General features: G+C 43.9%; 1 protein-coding gene across 1 annotated transcript in view; it reads right to left on the reverse strand.

Moving 5' to 3' along the window:
- Positions 1-11,852: 11,852 nt before the first annotated feature.
- Positions 11,853-18,713, reverse strand: part of MAOB (monoamine oxidase B) — a 110,964-nt gene continuing 104,103 nt past the window's right edge. Inside the window, exons 13-15 of the mRNA XM_082865300.1 lie at positions 14,490-14,601; positions 13,862-13,924; positions 11,853-12,845 (exon numbers count right to left, since the gene is read on the reverse strand). Coding sequence (XP_082721426.1) covers positions 12,693-12,845; positions 13,862-13,924; positions 14,490-14,601 — 328 coding nt within the window. The 3' untranslated portion in view covers positions 11,853-12,692. The remainder of the gene's footprint in view (positions 12,846-13,861; positions 13,925-14,489; positions 14,602-18,713) is intronic.

Consider the following 18,713-nt stretch of genomic DNA (forward strand, 5'->3'; position numbering starts at 1 on the left):
TATAAGCAAGTAAGAATCAAGGATCACCGTTAATATTCAAATTTTACTATGAAACATCATTTGCAGGAGAAAGATTAAAACTGACTGTTGTTTCCCTGGACCACAATTTCATATGGTGCCCAGTATCACAATGGTAATGACATAGCTTCAAACGTATCCAACCGCAAATTCAAGTTTGCTGCTCCTTAATTATCTTACTTCCATTGTAACATGTCCTCAAAAGAAGGAATTTAAATGAGCCAATTAGTAACCGGAGGTTAGTCTGGAAGAAATAATTGACAAGACCAGTCCTCAGATCTCACCAGGGCTCCCTGGATTTAAATTGGAATCCAAGTGAGAAGCATTTATTCATTATTTATTTCACTCAATCATTTATGACATGCCCAGTCTTGAGGGGAAGCTGGGTATCTGGCTGAAATACAAAATTAACAAATTAAAATTAACAAGCACAGAAAGGAACAAATCCAGCCTCACCTCAGCTCACTTCAAGGGCTAGGACGGACACAGGGCACACCCGGGAAGGGCAGCCTCTGGCTTCTCAAAGTCAGGCCAACCTTCTCCTCCACCCTCTGCGCCCCCAGACCCAGGCACACACATGAATCTGTCCAAAGTAGATATTGCTGGTTAGGTAAATAGAGAAGACAGTATTGGGACAATATGAGGGTTGTTTAGCATCAGGTGGGTGCTTTCAAGCGCTTGGCAGATAACATCCTTCATGGATCAATGTCTAGGAAAACTGGATCTGCATGGCCAGTCCCCCTGAGACAGAAAGAAGGAGACTGTGCCTGGTACAATTCCATCTCCTGAGGCAGAGGCAACATAGGGGCATGGCCAGGGTAAGCAAAGGGAAACGATAGTCTTGGTGGTCAGGGAACGTTCAGGGGAAAAGATGGGCTTGCCATGCAAGTGTCCAGCGAGCCTCAGTCTAGTTTTCTCGGGAGGTTGGCAGAGAATAACAGCAGCAAATCTTAATCCAGGCAGGAGGACCCGTACACACACACACACACACACACACACAAGAAGCAGAGGCTGCTAGGCCTCCCACAGAATTCCCAGGGGACTGCTGATGGCTACTGGGCATGGAATCCTCTGTCTTGTCCCCTCAGGCAGACCCTTAGTGAGAATATGGGACCTGAGACCCAGTCCTAGTCCAGTGGTCTGCACTGTGCACCTTAACTACCATGTTCTCACCATGTCTCCCTAGGAAGCAGGGATAAAGCTGGAACCCAGGCACCGCCAATCTCCTACCCTCCCCACCCTCCTGCTGAATATGACTTTTCATACCCCTGCTGAGGTCTGGGCCCCTGAATCCACCTGCACTAGTCTCCATGGAACCTCGACTAAATCACCTGCCTGCCCGACCTGGGATCCTGTGCTCTGCCCCGCTCACCTGTCTGGGTCACCCTACCAAGCCAGGTGTTCTAGTGTGATTGGCACTGAGAGCCTTGATGGGTTGCCCCGGGGGAAAACCCTCACTGGACCCAGATGACTCTCCTCTCCTTGGCTTCCTGAAGAAAGATATTCTGGAGCTGAGTGGCTGAAGACAAAATGTAGACATTCTCCAGGCTGACAATAGGGAAGGATGCCCAAGGGAGAGGAAATAGTACTGCTCACAGGGGCAAGTCCCAGGGGGAGGTTCTCAGGTCACAGTCAGCTGGGTAGACAAAAAGCCAATCAAACTCATTGCAGTCTTCCCCCGCTCACCTATCTTTATTTTAGTTCTCTTACCCATCCATTTTTTCATGTAACTTTCAAATAGGGAACCCATCTTTCTGAGGCCGAGCCATGAAGTATCTTTTAGCACCCCCTGCTGGCCCCTGGGAAGCACTGCACGCACATGGGACCCTCTTCCCTCCATCAGCAGGATCTTGGTGCAATTTATGTCAAAGCGTGTCCTTCCCATGTTTTCCTCTAGGAGTTTTATAGTATCCGGTCTTACATCTAGGTCTTTAATCCATTTTGAGTTTATTTTTGTGTATGGCGTTAGAGAATGTTCTAATTTCATTCTTTTATATGGAGTTGTCCAGTTTTCCCAGCACCACTTACCGAAGAGACGGTCTTTTGTCCATCGTATATTCTTGCCAACCTTGCTGTAGATTAGTTGACCATGGGTGCGTGGGCTTATCTCTGGGCATCAGCAGGATCTTGGGAAAGGAGGAGGTCACCAACTGAAAGGGCTCCAGGAGGAGGCCAAGGAGAGACGCAAGGAAAAGCTGACATGGAGGAGAAGGGCAGAAAGAGGAACCCAGGAAGTCATGGGGAAGGAGGAATCATTGGGTCTCCCAACATCCTGATGTTGCCCAGAAGTTCATTTTCAGAGTAGATTTTATTCCTGGTTGACTACAATTTGATGAAGCTTATTACACTAGGGTGAGATGTGCCAGGAATCCACTTGGTGAGTTGAATGTGCATTTTGAGAAACCCCCATCCCACAGGATTTCTGATGTAATATTTCACCAGTGCGACAAAATGAAATAGTTACATTTCAGGCCTGGGTCAGGGTGTCCCTGCTAAGTTCCTCGGATTCCCCACTTATGTAGCAGTTGGCCTTCCCTGTGTCCACATTCTTCTCATCCACTGACTGCTCACCTATCAACTCCTTTTGGCATGAGCCTTGATTTTCTGTTTTTGTTTTATTAACTTTATATTTACATGTACTGGATGTTGTCTCAAATTCTTTGGGAGGTAGCAGACAATATATACCTAAATATAGCAGCAGAGTGTTTAACCAGGTGTGTGAACTCCTGAAATATATAACAGAAATGCTGAAAGGAGACATTTCTCTACACTCAATCCCATGGCTCCCCAAATTATATCACCAGCCCCAACCTCTCCCCTAAACTGTAACAGATATAGTGAACAGACCACCCAACATTGCTACTTGGATGTCCATGGATATCTAATACATACCTTCAGTCTACTACACTAGACCAAGCCACCAGAGTCTCTGGCTTGGACAACTGCCCTGGCCTCTGAACTGGCCTCCTGCCTCCCCTCTTCCTGTACATGACTCCACATTGCAAAGTGTGTCACAGACTGGATTCCCCAAGAAGCTGACACTGAGATGGAGATTCGCATGCACAAAGTTTATTGGAGGGTGCCCTTGGGATCAACACCTGGGAGGGAGTGAAGGAAGCAAAACGGGGCAGAAAGTGAAGTTGAACTCTGATGCAATTGCAACAGAGGCATCAGCTGATCCCATGGAAGCTGTGAAGCTGGGATGGTCCTTTGTACGCCCTCATTGCTTAGTCATTGGATGTGGGCTGCCCCTAGGAAGGGGCATATCTTTGGGCCTGGGGGCTTTCTTCAGCCCACAGAAAGGGACACAGCCATGAGTTGACAGCCTCCCAGCTTCCAGCAGCTGGGAGAATGAGGGCAGCAGTCCTGAAGGTAGGATGTGGGCAGTGCACCACAGTATCCACCACAGAGTGATTCTAGTAAATATCTGTCAGACCTACTCCCCTACTAGAAATCCCCCAGTGGATTGTCTTCACATTTAGAATAAAAGCCAAAGCCTTTACTATGTATAGCCTAAGACTCCCTACCTGATCTGGCCCCTATCTAACTCTCCAGCCTCACTTCCTGCCACTCGTTTTCTGCTACTGCTCCTCCTGTCACCCTGGCCCCTTTTCTCTTCCCTTGTTACTCCAACCATCCCCTCTCCCTTCTGGGCCTTGTGCCTCCTGTCTCTCCTGCCTGTAACGCCCTGCTTCCAGACAGCACTATGCTTCATTCCCTTCATTTAGACCACTGTTTAAAAGTCACTTTCTCAGCGAAGCCTAACCTGACCGCCAAATTTCCTATAGCCATCTCTCACTGCCACATCACTCTGCCCACCCCCTCACCTTGCTTACATTTTCTTGATAACACTGTCAGTCTCTCCACTGACAGGATATATGGCAGCATTTATTTATTTACTTACTTATTTACTGTCTACCTATTAGATTTTACATTCCATGAGGAACGAGTCTTCCTCACTTTGGTTCACGACTCTATTCCCAGCACCTAGAAAAATACCTGGAATAGAGAGAGTATTCAATATATATTTGTTGAGTTATTGTTGAATGATTTTCATTCTTTGATCCACATTGTGGAAAAGGCAAAAGAACATTATCAAGAAGATGTTGGGACTAGATTGCGTGGTAAGAGAGCAAGAAAAAGCTCTTTCGAAAATAAAAATGTCTAAGCTTTGGAAATACTAGTGATTCAAAAAGGTCAGGTCTGGGCTTCCCTGGTGGCGCAGTGGCTGAGAGTCCGCCTGCTGATGCAGGGGACACGGGTTCGTGCCCCGGTCCGGGAAGATCCCACATGCCGCGGAGCGGCTGGGCCCGTGAGCCATGGTCGCTGAGCCTGCGCATCCGGAGCCTGTGCTCCGCAATGGGACAGGCCACAACAGTGAGCGGCCCGCGTACAGCAAAAAAAAAAAAAAACGGTCAGGTCTTCTAACACATATATATGGAATCTAAAAAAATAAAAGTTTCTGAAGAACCTAGGGGCAGGACAGGCATAAAGACGCATAGGTAGAGAATGGACTTGAGGACACGGGGAGGGGGAAGGGTAAGATGGGACGAAGTGAGAGAGTGACATGGACATATATACACTACCAAATGTAAAATAGATAGCTAGTGGGAAGCAGCTGCATAGCACAGGGAGATCAGCTAGGTGGTTTGTGACCACCTAGAGGGGTGGGATAGGGAGGGTGGGAGGGAGATGCAAGGGGGAGGTGATATGGGGATATATGTATACGTATAGCTGATACACTTTGTTGTACAGCAGAAACTGACACACCATTTGTAAAGCAATTATACTCAAATAAAGATATTTTTTTAAAAAGATATATGCAAAAAAAAAAAAGTGCAGGTCCTAAGTATTCTGGATAAGTGATCTTATAAGGCTGGATCAGGGAGTGTAGACAGGGGAGGAAACACTCATAGGTTAAGAACAATTCCCAGGTAGGTGTGAAGCCATGTCCAGTACTTACTGATTCTGAGACCTTAACCTCATAGCATCTCTGAGACTCAGACTCCTCATCTGTCAAATGTAGGTGGGGGTGGTTTCATGATAAAATCAGATAATGTACAGTGTCTTCTATATAATACATGTTTAATGAAAGGAGCTGTTATTATAATTAACAATATATAATTAACAAACCTTTGGATTATTATCCAAAGGTAGCCTTAGAAGAAGGTATTAATTTTTGTCAAGTCAGGTGTATCTTTTAGGATGCTTTGGACTGTAAGTATCAGAAAATCTGTATGCAAACTTGTTGAATTTATTTCTCCTATGACCAACACTCCCAAGACAGGGTAGGCTGTAAGCAGGGTGCATCAGGACCACAACTCGGTTTTTTGTGACGTATGGGCCTCATCCTTAGCTTGAAAGTTAGATGGCTGCAGCCATTACAAGTGTCACATCCAGACACTTATGATGTCCAGAGAAAGGATGGGATGGGACTTTTTCTTTCATGGGTCTGTTTTGAAGAGTGACAGACTCTTTTCCAGAAGCTCCAGCCCCCCCACCCCCCACCCCCCAAGAAGACTTCTTTTTTGCCCTTAGCCAGAATTACGTAACATACCCAGGCTTAAGGTAACCATTGACAAAGGAAACAGGCCCACCACGATCAGCTTAGACTAACCAGTGCCCATCTTTTAGGACTGAGGATGTGGCCAGCCTAGTTACCCTGAGGCATAGTGGTGGGTGAATAGCTAAACAAAATCAAGATTCTACTAGGAAGGAAGTGGAAGGATGAATATTGCGGAAGTCTAATACCCAACCTTCTGTCCTAACTTGTGGCTCAAAAAGAGATGGCCGTTGGGGAACGACCAATAATGCCTAGAGCTCCCTCTGTGAACCTTGTCCTTATACTGCTCCTTTCTATGCCAGGTTTCATTGCCTACACTGTCCTTTGCTTAAGTAGCGCCTGTGGCATTGGGCACCTAAAACAAAGGAAGCTCAAGGATTCAGGGAGTTGGCAGGGAGGCTCTTATATTTCTGAAAGACACATAACGTATTTCCTGGTTTTAACATTCCAAGCAGTTTTTAATTTATTTATGTATTCATTTATTTATTTAATTTTATTTTGGCCACACCACATGGCTTGCAGGATCTCAGTTCCCCAACCAGGGATTGAACCTGGGCCATGGCAGTGAAAGCATCGAATCCTAACCACTAGGCCACCAGGGAACTCCCTCCAAGCAACTTTTAGAGGACATTATTTTGAAGACAAATTTTGTCCTTGGAGTGCTTCCAAAATATAGGGATGCATAGTCCAAAGGGCCAACATTATCACTGAGTTTCGAGCTCCAGAAAGAGTTATATTTATCCAAACCCAGGCTTCACCAGTGGACTAAGGGCCTGAGCGCTTGACAGCACTGGAGGTCAAACAGCAGAAGAGGAGAAGGGCAGGTAGAGGACAACACGAGACCAGAAAGGAGGGATCAACCATGGGGATGAGGGGCTTAGGGCCCAGGCCAGCTCTAAGTCTTTTCTGAAACAGCTGGTGGTCTCCTTCTCACTGTTCCCACATAACTCCAGGACTTTCTGCTTGATTTTCTAAAACCCAGGGAAGATTCTGGTATTAAAAAGATTTTTGACAGCGGGTTAGGGAAAAGAAACTATAATACAATGAAACGGCCTAGAGGTAAAACAGATATGTCAAACTCAAGAACAAAAGCTCAGTGCCACTCAGCATTTTGCCTTGGAGGGAAATGGATTTTCAAGGAGAATAAACTGAACCAGAATGCTTACGGAAGAAATGGTGGAGGATTAGAGATGTAAAGAAAGGCGAAAGAAGAGGTCAAGGTGATCATGGATGGAGGCCAGAGGCTGGAATGTCTTTCTGCCGGAGTTGTGTATGACTTGTCAGTGACTCATTGCGTGAACTCAGCAGAAATGCCAAGAACAATCACATCAGAAAGTAGCAGCCCAGGCTAAGTGCAGGGTCTGATTAGATCAGCTATTTCTAATACAGGAGCTTGGTTTCTAGTGTCCACAGGCTGAGATGTCATTAAGATCAAGCCCCAGGAGAATTTTCAACTCAGATGAGTCTTCCTCAGCACTTAAAAGACAAACTAACAGGAAACAAACAACAAACCCACCACCACATCACACCAAGTCGCCTATACATTCTCCTAGAGTACACAGCATTCTAGACTATTCTCTTTGGTTACAAGATGTAATTTATTGTGGAAATGAGAACTTGTCCTTCTTAGCTTGGAGCCGAGGTTAAGATGGAAGTTAAGGGATCCTAACAGATTGTCCAGGAGACAAGATCCTAAAAGGTGTACAGTGACAGAGGACCAGGTTGTTGGGGACACGCAGAAGTTGAAGTTCAAGAGGAAGCAGATAGGAGGGAGATGAATGTTGGCAGAGGTAAGACATCTCTGTTAAATACACTCAGTTTCCAGAGAAAAACTAGAGGAAGTGAAGAAGTAGGGGAGACCAGGCCACTGGGGTTCAGTCAAGTCTTCTGATGTCCTGGAACATCGGTCATTGCTGTTGAGATGCATCGATAGGTCACGTGACACAGCAGCCACTCTACTGTCACTCCCTCAGGATCGGCCATCATTACCCCATTCCTGTGCCTTAGTCTGCCCCCTCCTTGTGTCCACTTCATCTTCACCACTGCCACAGAAAGACTTTGGGCCAGGCCAATTCATGGGCCACTGGCTACTCATAGAGTTCTGTCTTTGACTCAGGAAATCAACCCTAGTCCAATCGGTTGCGGCCAGAGTAGTAGGATCACAAAAACAGGTGCCTGGTATGCAAAGGTCCACTTCTGACCACTTTTTTAAAAGGAGACCACAGGCATGGCAAACACTCAGTGTTTCGTCGATCTCTTTCTTGCCTGGGACCTTATCAGTAGATGGGATTGACACTGCCCCCCACCCCGTCGTCAGCCTTGAAGATCTCAAATTGGGATGTATTCTTTTAAAACTAAAGTATCCATAAGAGTGTCACATAAACAGATGTTTCCCCCCCCAAGATTCAGAATCTCTCCCTTGGACCAAACCAAAACAAACAAACAAACAAAAACATATTGTGCTTCTTTTAACTCGTCTTTTAAGTTGTATACTGGGCCTTATATATAGGACATCTCTTGGGCATCACCACATCCCAGCCTATTTTTTCACTCCAGCCATTGCTGCAGCAGCCAGCAACCAGATGTGCAAGTTACTGATAGCACCTTCTTCACTGGCCATTCTGATACATGGACAAAACTGGAAGGGAGTTAACAGTTCAAGGAAAACTTAAGCCAGTGGGAGATAAATACACCCTTCTTTGGTTCCCCCAGGTGATCTCTTCTAAGGTACATTCTGCATAGCTCCTCAGAGGGTCCCTGGCCGCACTGAGCCCCAGTAGCCCACAGCAGTGACCAATTCAATAACTCACCCTTGGACTGGCTTTCCCTCCTGCCCGGTTTCACTCTCTTCCTAATCCCACGTCTGCTCCCTGAAATCACTTCCAAAAGTGAACTATCTGCATAAAAGCCCTTGTTTGAGGTTCTACTTTTGGGGGAGGACCCAGCCTAAGACAACCATGCCTTCCAATCAAGATAGCCTTTCTCTGGTCAAGCAGTTTTTGTTTTTTGGTTTTGGCCATGCCGCGCAGCTTGTGGTATCTTAGGATCTTAGTTCCCCGACCAGGGATTGAACCCGTGTCCTCGGCAGTGAAAGCTTGGAGTCCTAACCACTGGACCGCCAGGGAATTCCCAGTCAAGCAGTTCTTATGATCCAGGGAACACGTCTCACTCTTTAACATGTTGAATTAATGCTTCACTTTCATAGAGGAACACTGTTTCCTTTTTTTTTTTAATATTTATTATTTATTTATTTGCTTGCACTGGGTCTTAGTTGCGGCAGGCAGGCTCCTTAGTTGTGGCAGACGGGCTCCAGGTTGCGGCTTGAGGGCTCCTTAGTTGTGGCATGTGAACTCTTAGTTGCAGCACGCGTGTGGGATCTAGTTCTCTAAGCAGGGATCAAACATGGGCCCCCTGCATTGGGAGCATGGAGTCTTAACCATTGTGTCACCAGGGAAGTCCCACTGTTTCCTTTTATTCCAAGTATCTTATAAGCATCTTCTTTTCACATTGATATAACAGAGGACGGAGACAGAGCAGCAGGCCTCTGAGAAAAGCTCAACTCCATATGCCCAAGCCCTATTGTACCTTTGAACCTGTGATTCTTAGCCCTTGGCTAAGACCTTCACAGAGTAGATCTATGAAGAAACTTGTCTTCTTCCCAACCTGCTAAATTAAACTCTCCATGTGAAGCTTAGACATGTGAGTCTTTCCAAAGCACCCCAGTAATTCTGATGTGTACCCTCAGCTGAGAATCACTGCTTGAGACTCATCACCTACCCCAGAGAGAACCAGATCCAACCAGTTATTAGAGCTACCTCAACTAAAATATAGTCAAAAAGGCAGTTGAAACTTTGAAAATGAGTATGAAGAAAAGTGAAAATTAGCTCTCTGCAAAAGACGGCACAGATACATGGTTTTTAAAAAGAGTAGGTAATGTAGGATTGTCCGGTTAGTCGATTTTCATCTCCGTTCAGCTTCTGTTTTCTGGCAGTCTTAGTAGCATTCCCTCACTCTCAAGTCAGAAGCATCTTGAACAGAAGCCAAGGCTTTAGATTCCTTTGGGGTGTCTCAAGCTCTCGAAGGGGTCTCCTTGAAGCCCCTCTCATAAGACTTCGGAAGAGAATGTAAAACCCTGGCCCTCCCTTTTGGGGTGGGTTGGACTCAAAGCACGGCAGCTCTGTCTAAAGAGACTTCTTCACGAGCCTACCCCTTCAAAACCCCCTCCCTGTGCTATACAGTAAGTCCTTATTGCTTCTCTACTTTATATATAGTACTGTGTATATGTTAATCCCAAACTCCTAATTTATCCCTCCCCCCCTTTCCCCTTTAGTAACCATAAGTTTGTGTTCTACGTCTGTGAGTCTATTTCTGTTTTGTAAAATGGTTCATTTGTATCATTTTTTAGATTTGACATACACTCAATATCTTGTAATAACCTATAATGGAAGAGAATGTAAAAAAAGAATATATATATGTATAACGGAATCGCTTTGCTGTACGTCTGAAACTAACACAACACTGTAAATCAACTATATTTAAATAAAAATTTTTTTAAAACCCTCCCCACTCTTTTCATACACTCAAAACTGGTGAGGGGTTTCATCAGACAAGAAACTGGTTTTTAGGTCTTTCATTTAAAGTTTCCCATTTTTGTCTATCTCAGGATTTACCTCGGTAACTAATATCGAATGTAACTTGGCACCTCAAATCACGTAATTTAACAAGATGGCGCAATTGCAATATCATAGGGTAAGTGCAGGACAAGAGGTCTAGGCATGTAACACTGGGAGAACACTGAGCATTCTCCACTGGCCCAGCTGGAGGATGAGTGGTCCAGGAGATTCCTGGAGAAGGTAATTCCTTATTTGACTCTTTCTTAATGTATGTGCTGGAGTTCGTAGTATGACGACTCTCAGGGTGGGCGGGAGTGCTTCCGAGGGGAGAATGCTCAAGAAGACACTCCTAGGCCAAATACATTATATTTCTAGACAGATCCCCAAACCAAAATGGTTACAGAAGTCTTAGTGGGTTCTTTAATCTCCTCATTTAGTCTCTAAAGTTCCTACAAATTCATGAATCTAAATGTCACTGTAAAAATTGGAAACTATACTAGTATTGATTAATCCTGGGAGATTTCTTAAATTTCATTTATGCTAAGAAAAACAACCTTCATTTTCTAAAGCAGCATGTGAGAATGGTCATTTATGGATTTAAAATACATCCTGATAAAGATGTGGCACATATATACAATGGAATGTTACTCAGCCATAAAAAGAAACGAAGCAGTTATTTGTAGTGAGGTGCATGGACCTAGAGACTGTCATACAGAGTGAAGTAAGTCAGAAAGAGAAAAACAAACACCGTATGCTAACACATATATATGGAATCTAAGGGAAAAATAAAAAACGGTCATGAAGAACCTAGGGGCAAGATGGGAATAAAGACACAGAGCTACTAGAGAATGGACTTCAGGATATGAGGAGGGGGAAGGGTGAGCTGTGACAAAGTGAGAGAGTGGCATGGACATATATACACTAGCAAATGTAAAATACATAGCTAGTGGGAAGCAGCTGCATAGCACAGGGAGATCAGCTCGGTGCTTTGTGACCACCTAGAGGGGTGGGATAAGAAGGGTGGGAGAGAGGGAGACGCAAGAGGGAAGAGATATGGGGATATATGTATACATATAGCTGATTCACTTTGTTATACAGCAGAAACTAACACAACAATGTAAAGCAATTATACTCCAATAAAGATGTTAAAAAATATATATATATCCTGATAAAAACTGATCTTGGGAGTTGAGAGGTATGAATACTTTGAAATGATGATCTCATTTAAAAAGTAGTTCAAATAGGATTTAATGGACTGTGGAACTATGGTTTTAAATTAATGAGTGTACCTAGTAAAAAGCTTTGCACTGATAAGGAATATGAAAGGTCAACTGAAATATTATAATTGTCTTAATAGTTAAAGCATCTTATTAACATGTCAATTATTTTGACAGCCTTTTTTCGGGGGCAGAGGGGGTGAAAGCAAGGAGCTGTCTTTTAGCATCCTTATGATATCATTATAAATCATTTACCAACTGCTCACATAGACAGCACCCATGATGGATCACACAATCCAAATGCATGCATCATCTGAGCTTCAAGGAAATTTTGACTCAATGCTTTTAAGCCACAATTATATACCTGATACTGGATCTTGATTTGATTTGTCAAAACCCTTGAAAGTCATTACCCAAAAAGAAAAGGCAACAGACATCTGGTCAATCAACTTTATTTTTAATTACCCAAATGTGTATTAACCTTCGTATCCAGATACAAGGGAGGATACAAGAGGAAGAAAAGACAAGACTTCTACCCTCAAAAAAATTAAAATGAGCTGAAGACACACTGCAGAAGACAATAAAACTTAAGGAAATATACTGAGTAGCACAAAACAACTTAGTACAGAGTAAACCCACACAAGGGGGACACGATCAGCGACCATGGCAGGGAGTAGAGAGGGTGATCGGGAAATTCATCCTGGGAAATGGGATAAAGCAATGGACCTGTGTTCTAGTCAACAAAATATCAGTGGCTTATTGTGGGCCTTGGGCAATTAAGTCCCACCGCTCCTGACTTCAGTTTGCTCAACTCTAAAATAGCAAGTAAGGACAAGGTGGTGTCTAAGTTCTTCCAGGTGTAACAGTACAGGATTCTAAGGACAAATGCAGAGATCTTGGAAGATGTGGACCTTACAGGTAAGAGGAAGGACAAGCACAAAGCCACAGAGGTAGGAAAAAGCTAGTTTTTTGTGCCTGGGCAATGTATACTGTAGGATAGCAAGGACCTTTAACAAGCCTGTTTAACTACTGTAAAGATTCTGAGACCGGTGAACTTGGAAATGGGTGAGACAGAGTGCTAAGCTAGGTACTAGACAATACACAGGAATCAAAATGGAGAAAGAGATATTGTGTTTTCCTGTGGTCGAAGTCTGACTTATCGTCATGCTCTCCACTTCACTCTACATTCTTTGTGTCTTCATGGAACTTTGTTACAACTCCTTCCCCAAACCCACACACCGAATAGAAGCAGAAGAGGGTGTGGTTACAGATGCCCTCTCTTTAGACCCGCACAAGTAGCCCCCTTTTGTGGGCCAGGTAGCCAAGAGCAGTTGCTGACAAGATGGTGGTCAATCCAATCAGCCTCAGCAGGCCGGGCACGGAGGGCAAATGTCTCTCCAAGAAGGTGGTGGTAATGGGCTTCGCAGGGACATCCTGGGTTCAGAGAATATTTGGTGTCAGTACAGAAAGTCTGTATTTCTTCCAGTTCTCCGAACGTGACTCACACTTGCCAAACTCTAGGCCATGAAACGTCACATTCCCTTTGTTGAGAACATTCATTCCCCGTTCCCCACTGGGCCCTTTACTTAACTAATTCTGACCACTAACTTCAAGTCTCAGTTTATATCTCACTTCCTTCGGGAGCCTTTCCAGTGTCCCCAAACTAAGATGACCCCTTCTTTTTACATTCTCAGCGTGTCATGTTCATGGCACGTGGGCTTTTTTGTTATCATCTGTTCTCCCCACCACATGTTGAGCTCTGAAAGCACTGCTGTATCATTATCCCAGCGGCTGATGCAAAGCAAGTGCACAATAAATATTTGCTGAGTGGATACACCTGTGGTCCACTCAGTCCTCAATCCCATCTCTGACAGAAGTACTAAGACAATGACTTTGGAGTGGCCAGGCTACTGTTTTTAACCTTACACTTGACAGACGAATACCTTTGACCTTTTGGACCCTTGTCCTCTATGATGTGTATACTTCCTTCCAGTCAGGAAAATTTCCTGGGGTTTTTTTACAAAATGATAGGTATATTGAAAATGCATTTTTAACCTAAATCTGCTCCATTTCATTCCACTCCTTTGTCCCCAGACAGGGGATACTGACATATCTTCCTTTCATTTCCTCCCCCCCTATCACCAGGTTAGAGATTTATTCAACAGACATTTATTGAGTTCTTAATAAGTCTAGAACTCTCCGAGTAAAGTCTCATCCGACCAAAAAATAATTTATTTTTTCCTAATAATCTGCAAGGCATGTGGCAGCTGCAATTTTATCAAAGTTCTTCTAAATCCCTCACCTCTGCCCTAACCCGTGGCATCTCTTTAAACATTCATGGGTTGAATCACTTAGGGGAAGGTCTGTGAATATATACAGGTGTGCTCTATTCATAAGTAATTGTTTTTAGAGGAAAGAGATTTAAATTCATGATATAAAATATAACCTACCACAGACTCTGGTTCGGGCTGCCAGATTTCATCCTCTGGGATCTTTCCCATGGCATGCAGGATCTGAAAAGAAAGCGCATCTTGGTGAATAACAAAAATGACACCATCTTTCTCCTAATCTACTCTTTAAATAAAGGACTAACGATGTCTTTTGGGATATCCATCAAAAACACCAGGGTAAAAGCCAGTGTAGTCCATTGAACCTTCAAAAAGATCCAAAAGGTCTTCGATCTACAGCATAAGAAGGTCCAACCATTAGACTCACCATCAATTTTAATAGCCGTGAACACGCCTTAATAGGGATGAGATGAGAGGAACTGTCGGAAAATATATAAATGAATTCTGAATCCTAGTGTAAACATGTTTGGTTCTATAATATTAGACCTAGGTTATCTCTCAAGTATAGCCATGGTGATCTTTTGCCCCATGGACTCTTTTTACCTTGGACTCATTCTTACTTTTGGGTTAAGGTGTTCATTTCACCTGTGACTACTGTTAAAAAGGTGTTTCACTGTCCTTCAGATGGGGGTTCACGGGGAATTGGCTTCCAGGATCTCAGACATATTTAACCTGTTTGTCAGGCCCGTGAGTTGCTTCCTTCCCCACAGCCCATGACCCCAGGCCTTACCTCTCGGGCTGCTCTCTCCCCGGCCTCCACAGCCCCCTCCATGTAGCCACTCCAGTGTGCAGCAGTCTCCGTGCCTGCGAAGTAAATCCTGCCCACTGGCTGGCGTAGAACCCTTGAAAGCAAAGCAAAGAATAAAAGTGGTCAGTCTCAGAGAGCCAGAGGAGAGCCTTCCCACAAAGACCAAGGCTGGTCCATTTCCTCAGACTCTAAATGTCAGGAAGTCCATTGGCAATTTTGGAATAACGTTCATGAGCTCCTCCAGTTCTTACATGATCTTTGTCACAGACAAAATGAAATAAAAGCCAAAGTTCACTCCTGCACCAAGAGCTTACAGGTAAAGGGACTGACATCAATGGAGGTAAAATAAGTATTTGCTTCACATACGTAAAGTGAGGGACTGTATATGCCCAGTCATGGATAGCTGGTTCACCAACTTTGAGCGAGGGGACACGTGCCCCCAGTTTCCCGCCTGGTCATTCCACCAATGAACTTGGCAAATCACTTCCTCTCACTGAGCTCTGGCTTCCCCATCTCCTAAGGGGCATGATCCAATAATTTTTAAAACCTTTTCTATTAGTAACATTTAACAGCTCTGTGAGTATGACTACGGCTCCAAAACCACCATTCCTTTAGCACTTAGCTCTACCAGTGTGAAGAGTTTTACTGCATTAAATTATAACAGTTAACATTTTGGGGGGCGCCAAACACTCTTCTAAGTGCAGTAATCTTTACCACAACCATATGAGGTCAGTACGATTATAATCCCCATTTTGCAGGTGAGAATATGGAGGTACAGAGGCTGTAGTGGACACTGTGGTGCCCTGCCTAGACCCCCCTTCAAAAATGAAGGACCTTGCTGTTCTTCCCTGCTCTTGGCCCATTCCAGGCCCCCCTCCCCAGTCGACCACCGATCTGCTTTCTGTCTCTATAGATTAGTTTGCATTTTCTAGTATTTTATATAAATGGAATCATATAGTAAAAACAAAAAAAACATGAAGGACTTATTCCCAGGTGCTGGAAGTGCTGCAGGAAGATGGCCTTCTGATGTCAGCCCTCTTTGGCAACTGCCTCCACTAAAGAAAATTGCCTGGTTCAAGGTCATGCCTCCTTCCAGTAGCAATTGCATCCAGTGACTGATCATCACAGGGCTATAAAAACCTGACCCCTCGCCCCAACTTGGGACATTTCTGAAGGGCCATCTTAGTCCCAGAGCTCCCTGAAGGATCAGCTGAGGTCTTCACTGGAACTTCACTGAGAGAAACCCAACTTCTCTCTCTGCCCGCTCCTGCTTCCTTCCTCTGCCTTCCACAGATGTTGATGCCTAGGCTCTCCCTAGTACATATCCTATATGCTCATCTTTGCTTCAGAGTCTGCTTTGCTGAGGAATCTAAGCAGCAACAAAGACAAAGTAATTTACACTAGGTCATAGCTAGTAAGTAGCAGAACCGGTATTTGAATCCAGGTCATCTGACTCCAGGGCCCACAGTCTTAACCACTTGGTTATACATCCCCCCTCTATTGAATTATTTTTTTAATCTTTTTAAAGAACTCCATGGCATAGCTACAATTATCCCATTTTACACATGAGGAAACTGAGGCTTAGAGAAATGTGTGCTGACTTGCCAAGACCCACTTGCTAGAAAATTGCAGAGCTAGGATTTGACCTAGGTCGACCAGATGTCAAAGTCTCTGTCTTTATGTTATATACTTTTCCTGGTGTATCATCATCATCACTAGTTAACAAAGAGTGCCCATATGCTACACAAAAGGACAGAGTATCACAGCACTTAGTTTCTACAAGGGGCAGTTTGTTGTTACCCTGACAAAAATACCATAAGGGAAGCACCATCAACATGTCATTATTCATCCTATTCCAGGTTTCCATTATATTACAGATAATGGATGTGGATGTCCAGAGCTAACATCCAGGCTCTGTCTTAGTCAACACTGTATACCACTGGGCCTTTTACAGAAAACCAAATGAGTTGGCTTGAATTGGTGGGTTTTCCTTCGCCTACCCTTATTGTTGCCATCAAGCAAAAAGAGGGGAGGAGAATAGAAGATACTATAGAATACTAGAATGCCGATAATAATACACAGCATAATCTGGAATTATTCATAGCCAGCATGGGCTGGAGAGCCTAAGCGTATTCGGGAAGGGTTCTCGGCAAGAGAAGGTAATTTTGCTTTTTCCACGTTCTTTAAACAGTGCTGCTTTCACCACATGAATCACTGTTTTCAAACAGACGGAACCCAAATTGGAAACCTCTGGGAGGCCTGGCCAAATCCTAGAATTAAATATTAGAAGAGAGAATAAAGGCTTAGAGAATTAATCATGCTGACTACTGGAATGTAAAAATGTAAAAACCAAGAATTTATTTCAAACAGGCAAAGATATCTTCCCTCCACTTGTCACGTGGAAATCTTCCTTTGGGGAAAAAGAAAGCCCCAAAACTGGGGAAGAAAAATCCCTGCCGTTTCTCGTGCAGGTGAGGGAATAGACACTATAGGATATTTCCACGTATACTTCCTTATGTGCTTTACCACTACTTAATCACTAAAGTGTTGGGTTGGCCAAAAAGTTCATTCGGGTTTTCATAACATCTTACAGAAAAACCCAACCCAATATTTCAGTCTAAGAAATCAACACACATTTCTTAAAGTAAAAAACCTTAAGAAATGTGAGTTTATTTTTTTACTAGAGTTGTACTGTCAATACTGTCCTCTGTCTTCCATTTGGAAGCAGAACATTTACTGTGTAATTTCTAGGCCATGAAGATAAAATTCCTTGCAGTACCCCAAATGTCATGGACCCGAAAGGTCAAGGGAATCCCTGCAGGCCAGTTGTCCTTGCTTGGATTGAGAGGTATGTCACTAAGATATGCTCTGCTTCAGTTTCTATCCTACAGATTGAAGCTAGTCACATGAAGCCTGAAACATGGCCCTGAGAAGGAATAAAGATGAAGGAGGGTGCTGCCATGTCACCACAAATGCCTGATATGATGGGGTTTATCTTGCTTCTTTCATGTGGTCAGGGTCAGGCTAGTGCAGGTGAGTGTCCTTCCCCCCCGCCCCGCCCCCCACTGACCCCATCACTCCAAAGGCATTTTCCTGACACTCCTTATGGGATTGAGCATGAAACTAGCCACTCCGTGGTCAGAAATCTAATCACATCACAAAACTGATGGTCTTTCTCTGTTGAGAGGTAAAGTTTTGTATTCCTAAATGTGTTCTATGAAGCAAAGGATCCTATCTGCCTTTCTTACTCTCTATTCTATCCTCAAAATCACCCAAAAGGCCCAGCCGTGTAACTTTTCCTCAGACATTCCATGAACTTGTTAGATTCCTGCAGGAAGCGTTTGCTCAAATGGTTCCGTCTGCCTAGAATACATTCCCCAGTAGCCTTTTCTCTGCCTTCTACAATTCTCAGGTGGTATGTGTATTATGAAACCTTCTCAGCTTTCTCTAGGTAAGGCTAGCCCATCCCTCCCTGGGCCCCCATGGCATTTTTATGCCCCTCTATTCTTAGAGTACTTACCATCGTATGTTTGAGTCAATGTTTGATATTCTCTCCTCTCCCCATCCCTACCCTAGCTCCTAACACCGTCAGCTCCTCTACAGCAGGGAGGGCTTATCTTGGTACAGGCAAACTTTGTTTCGTTGTGCTTTGCTTTATTGCACTTCACAAATATTGCATTTTTTTTTCACGAATTGAAGGTCTGTGGCAACCCGGCATTGTCAGATGATGCTTAGCATTTCTTAGCAACAAAATATTTTTTAATTAAGATATGTACTTTTTTTAGACATAATGCTCTTGCACACTCAATAGACTACAGTATAATGTAAACATAACTTTTGTACGTGCTGGGCAACCAAAAAGAAAATAATTTTGTGTGACTCGCTTTATTGCAGTAGTCTGGAACCTAACTCACAATATCTTCGAGGTCTGCCTATATATTGAAGTTTTCAGCAGAGTGTTTGGCCAATAGTTGGCACTTAGCCAATAAGTGCTGAATGCAACAATTACTACTGACATATTCTACAATCAGCATATCCAAAAATTAACTTAATGACCAGTAGCTAATCAGGTGGCACCCTCTGAATGATCTCATAGATGATATTTTACCATCTTCAGGAAGATGAGGAAAGTGCTCACCAAAGCCATTATGTATCCTCTCACAAGGAGGTTTTTTTTTTTTTATGGTACGCGGGTCTCTCACTGTT

This window comes from Leucopleurus acutus, assembly GCF_964270905.1.
Source record: "Leucopleurus acutus genome assembly, chromosome: X".
NCBI lineage: Eukaryota > Metazoa > Chordata > Mammalia > Artiodactyla > Delphinidae > Leucopleurus > Leucopleurus acutus.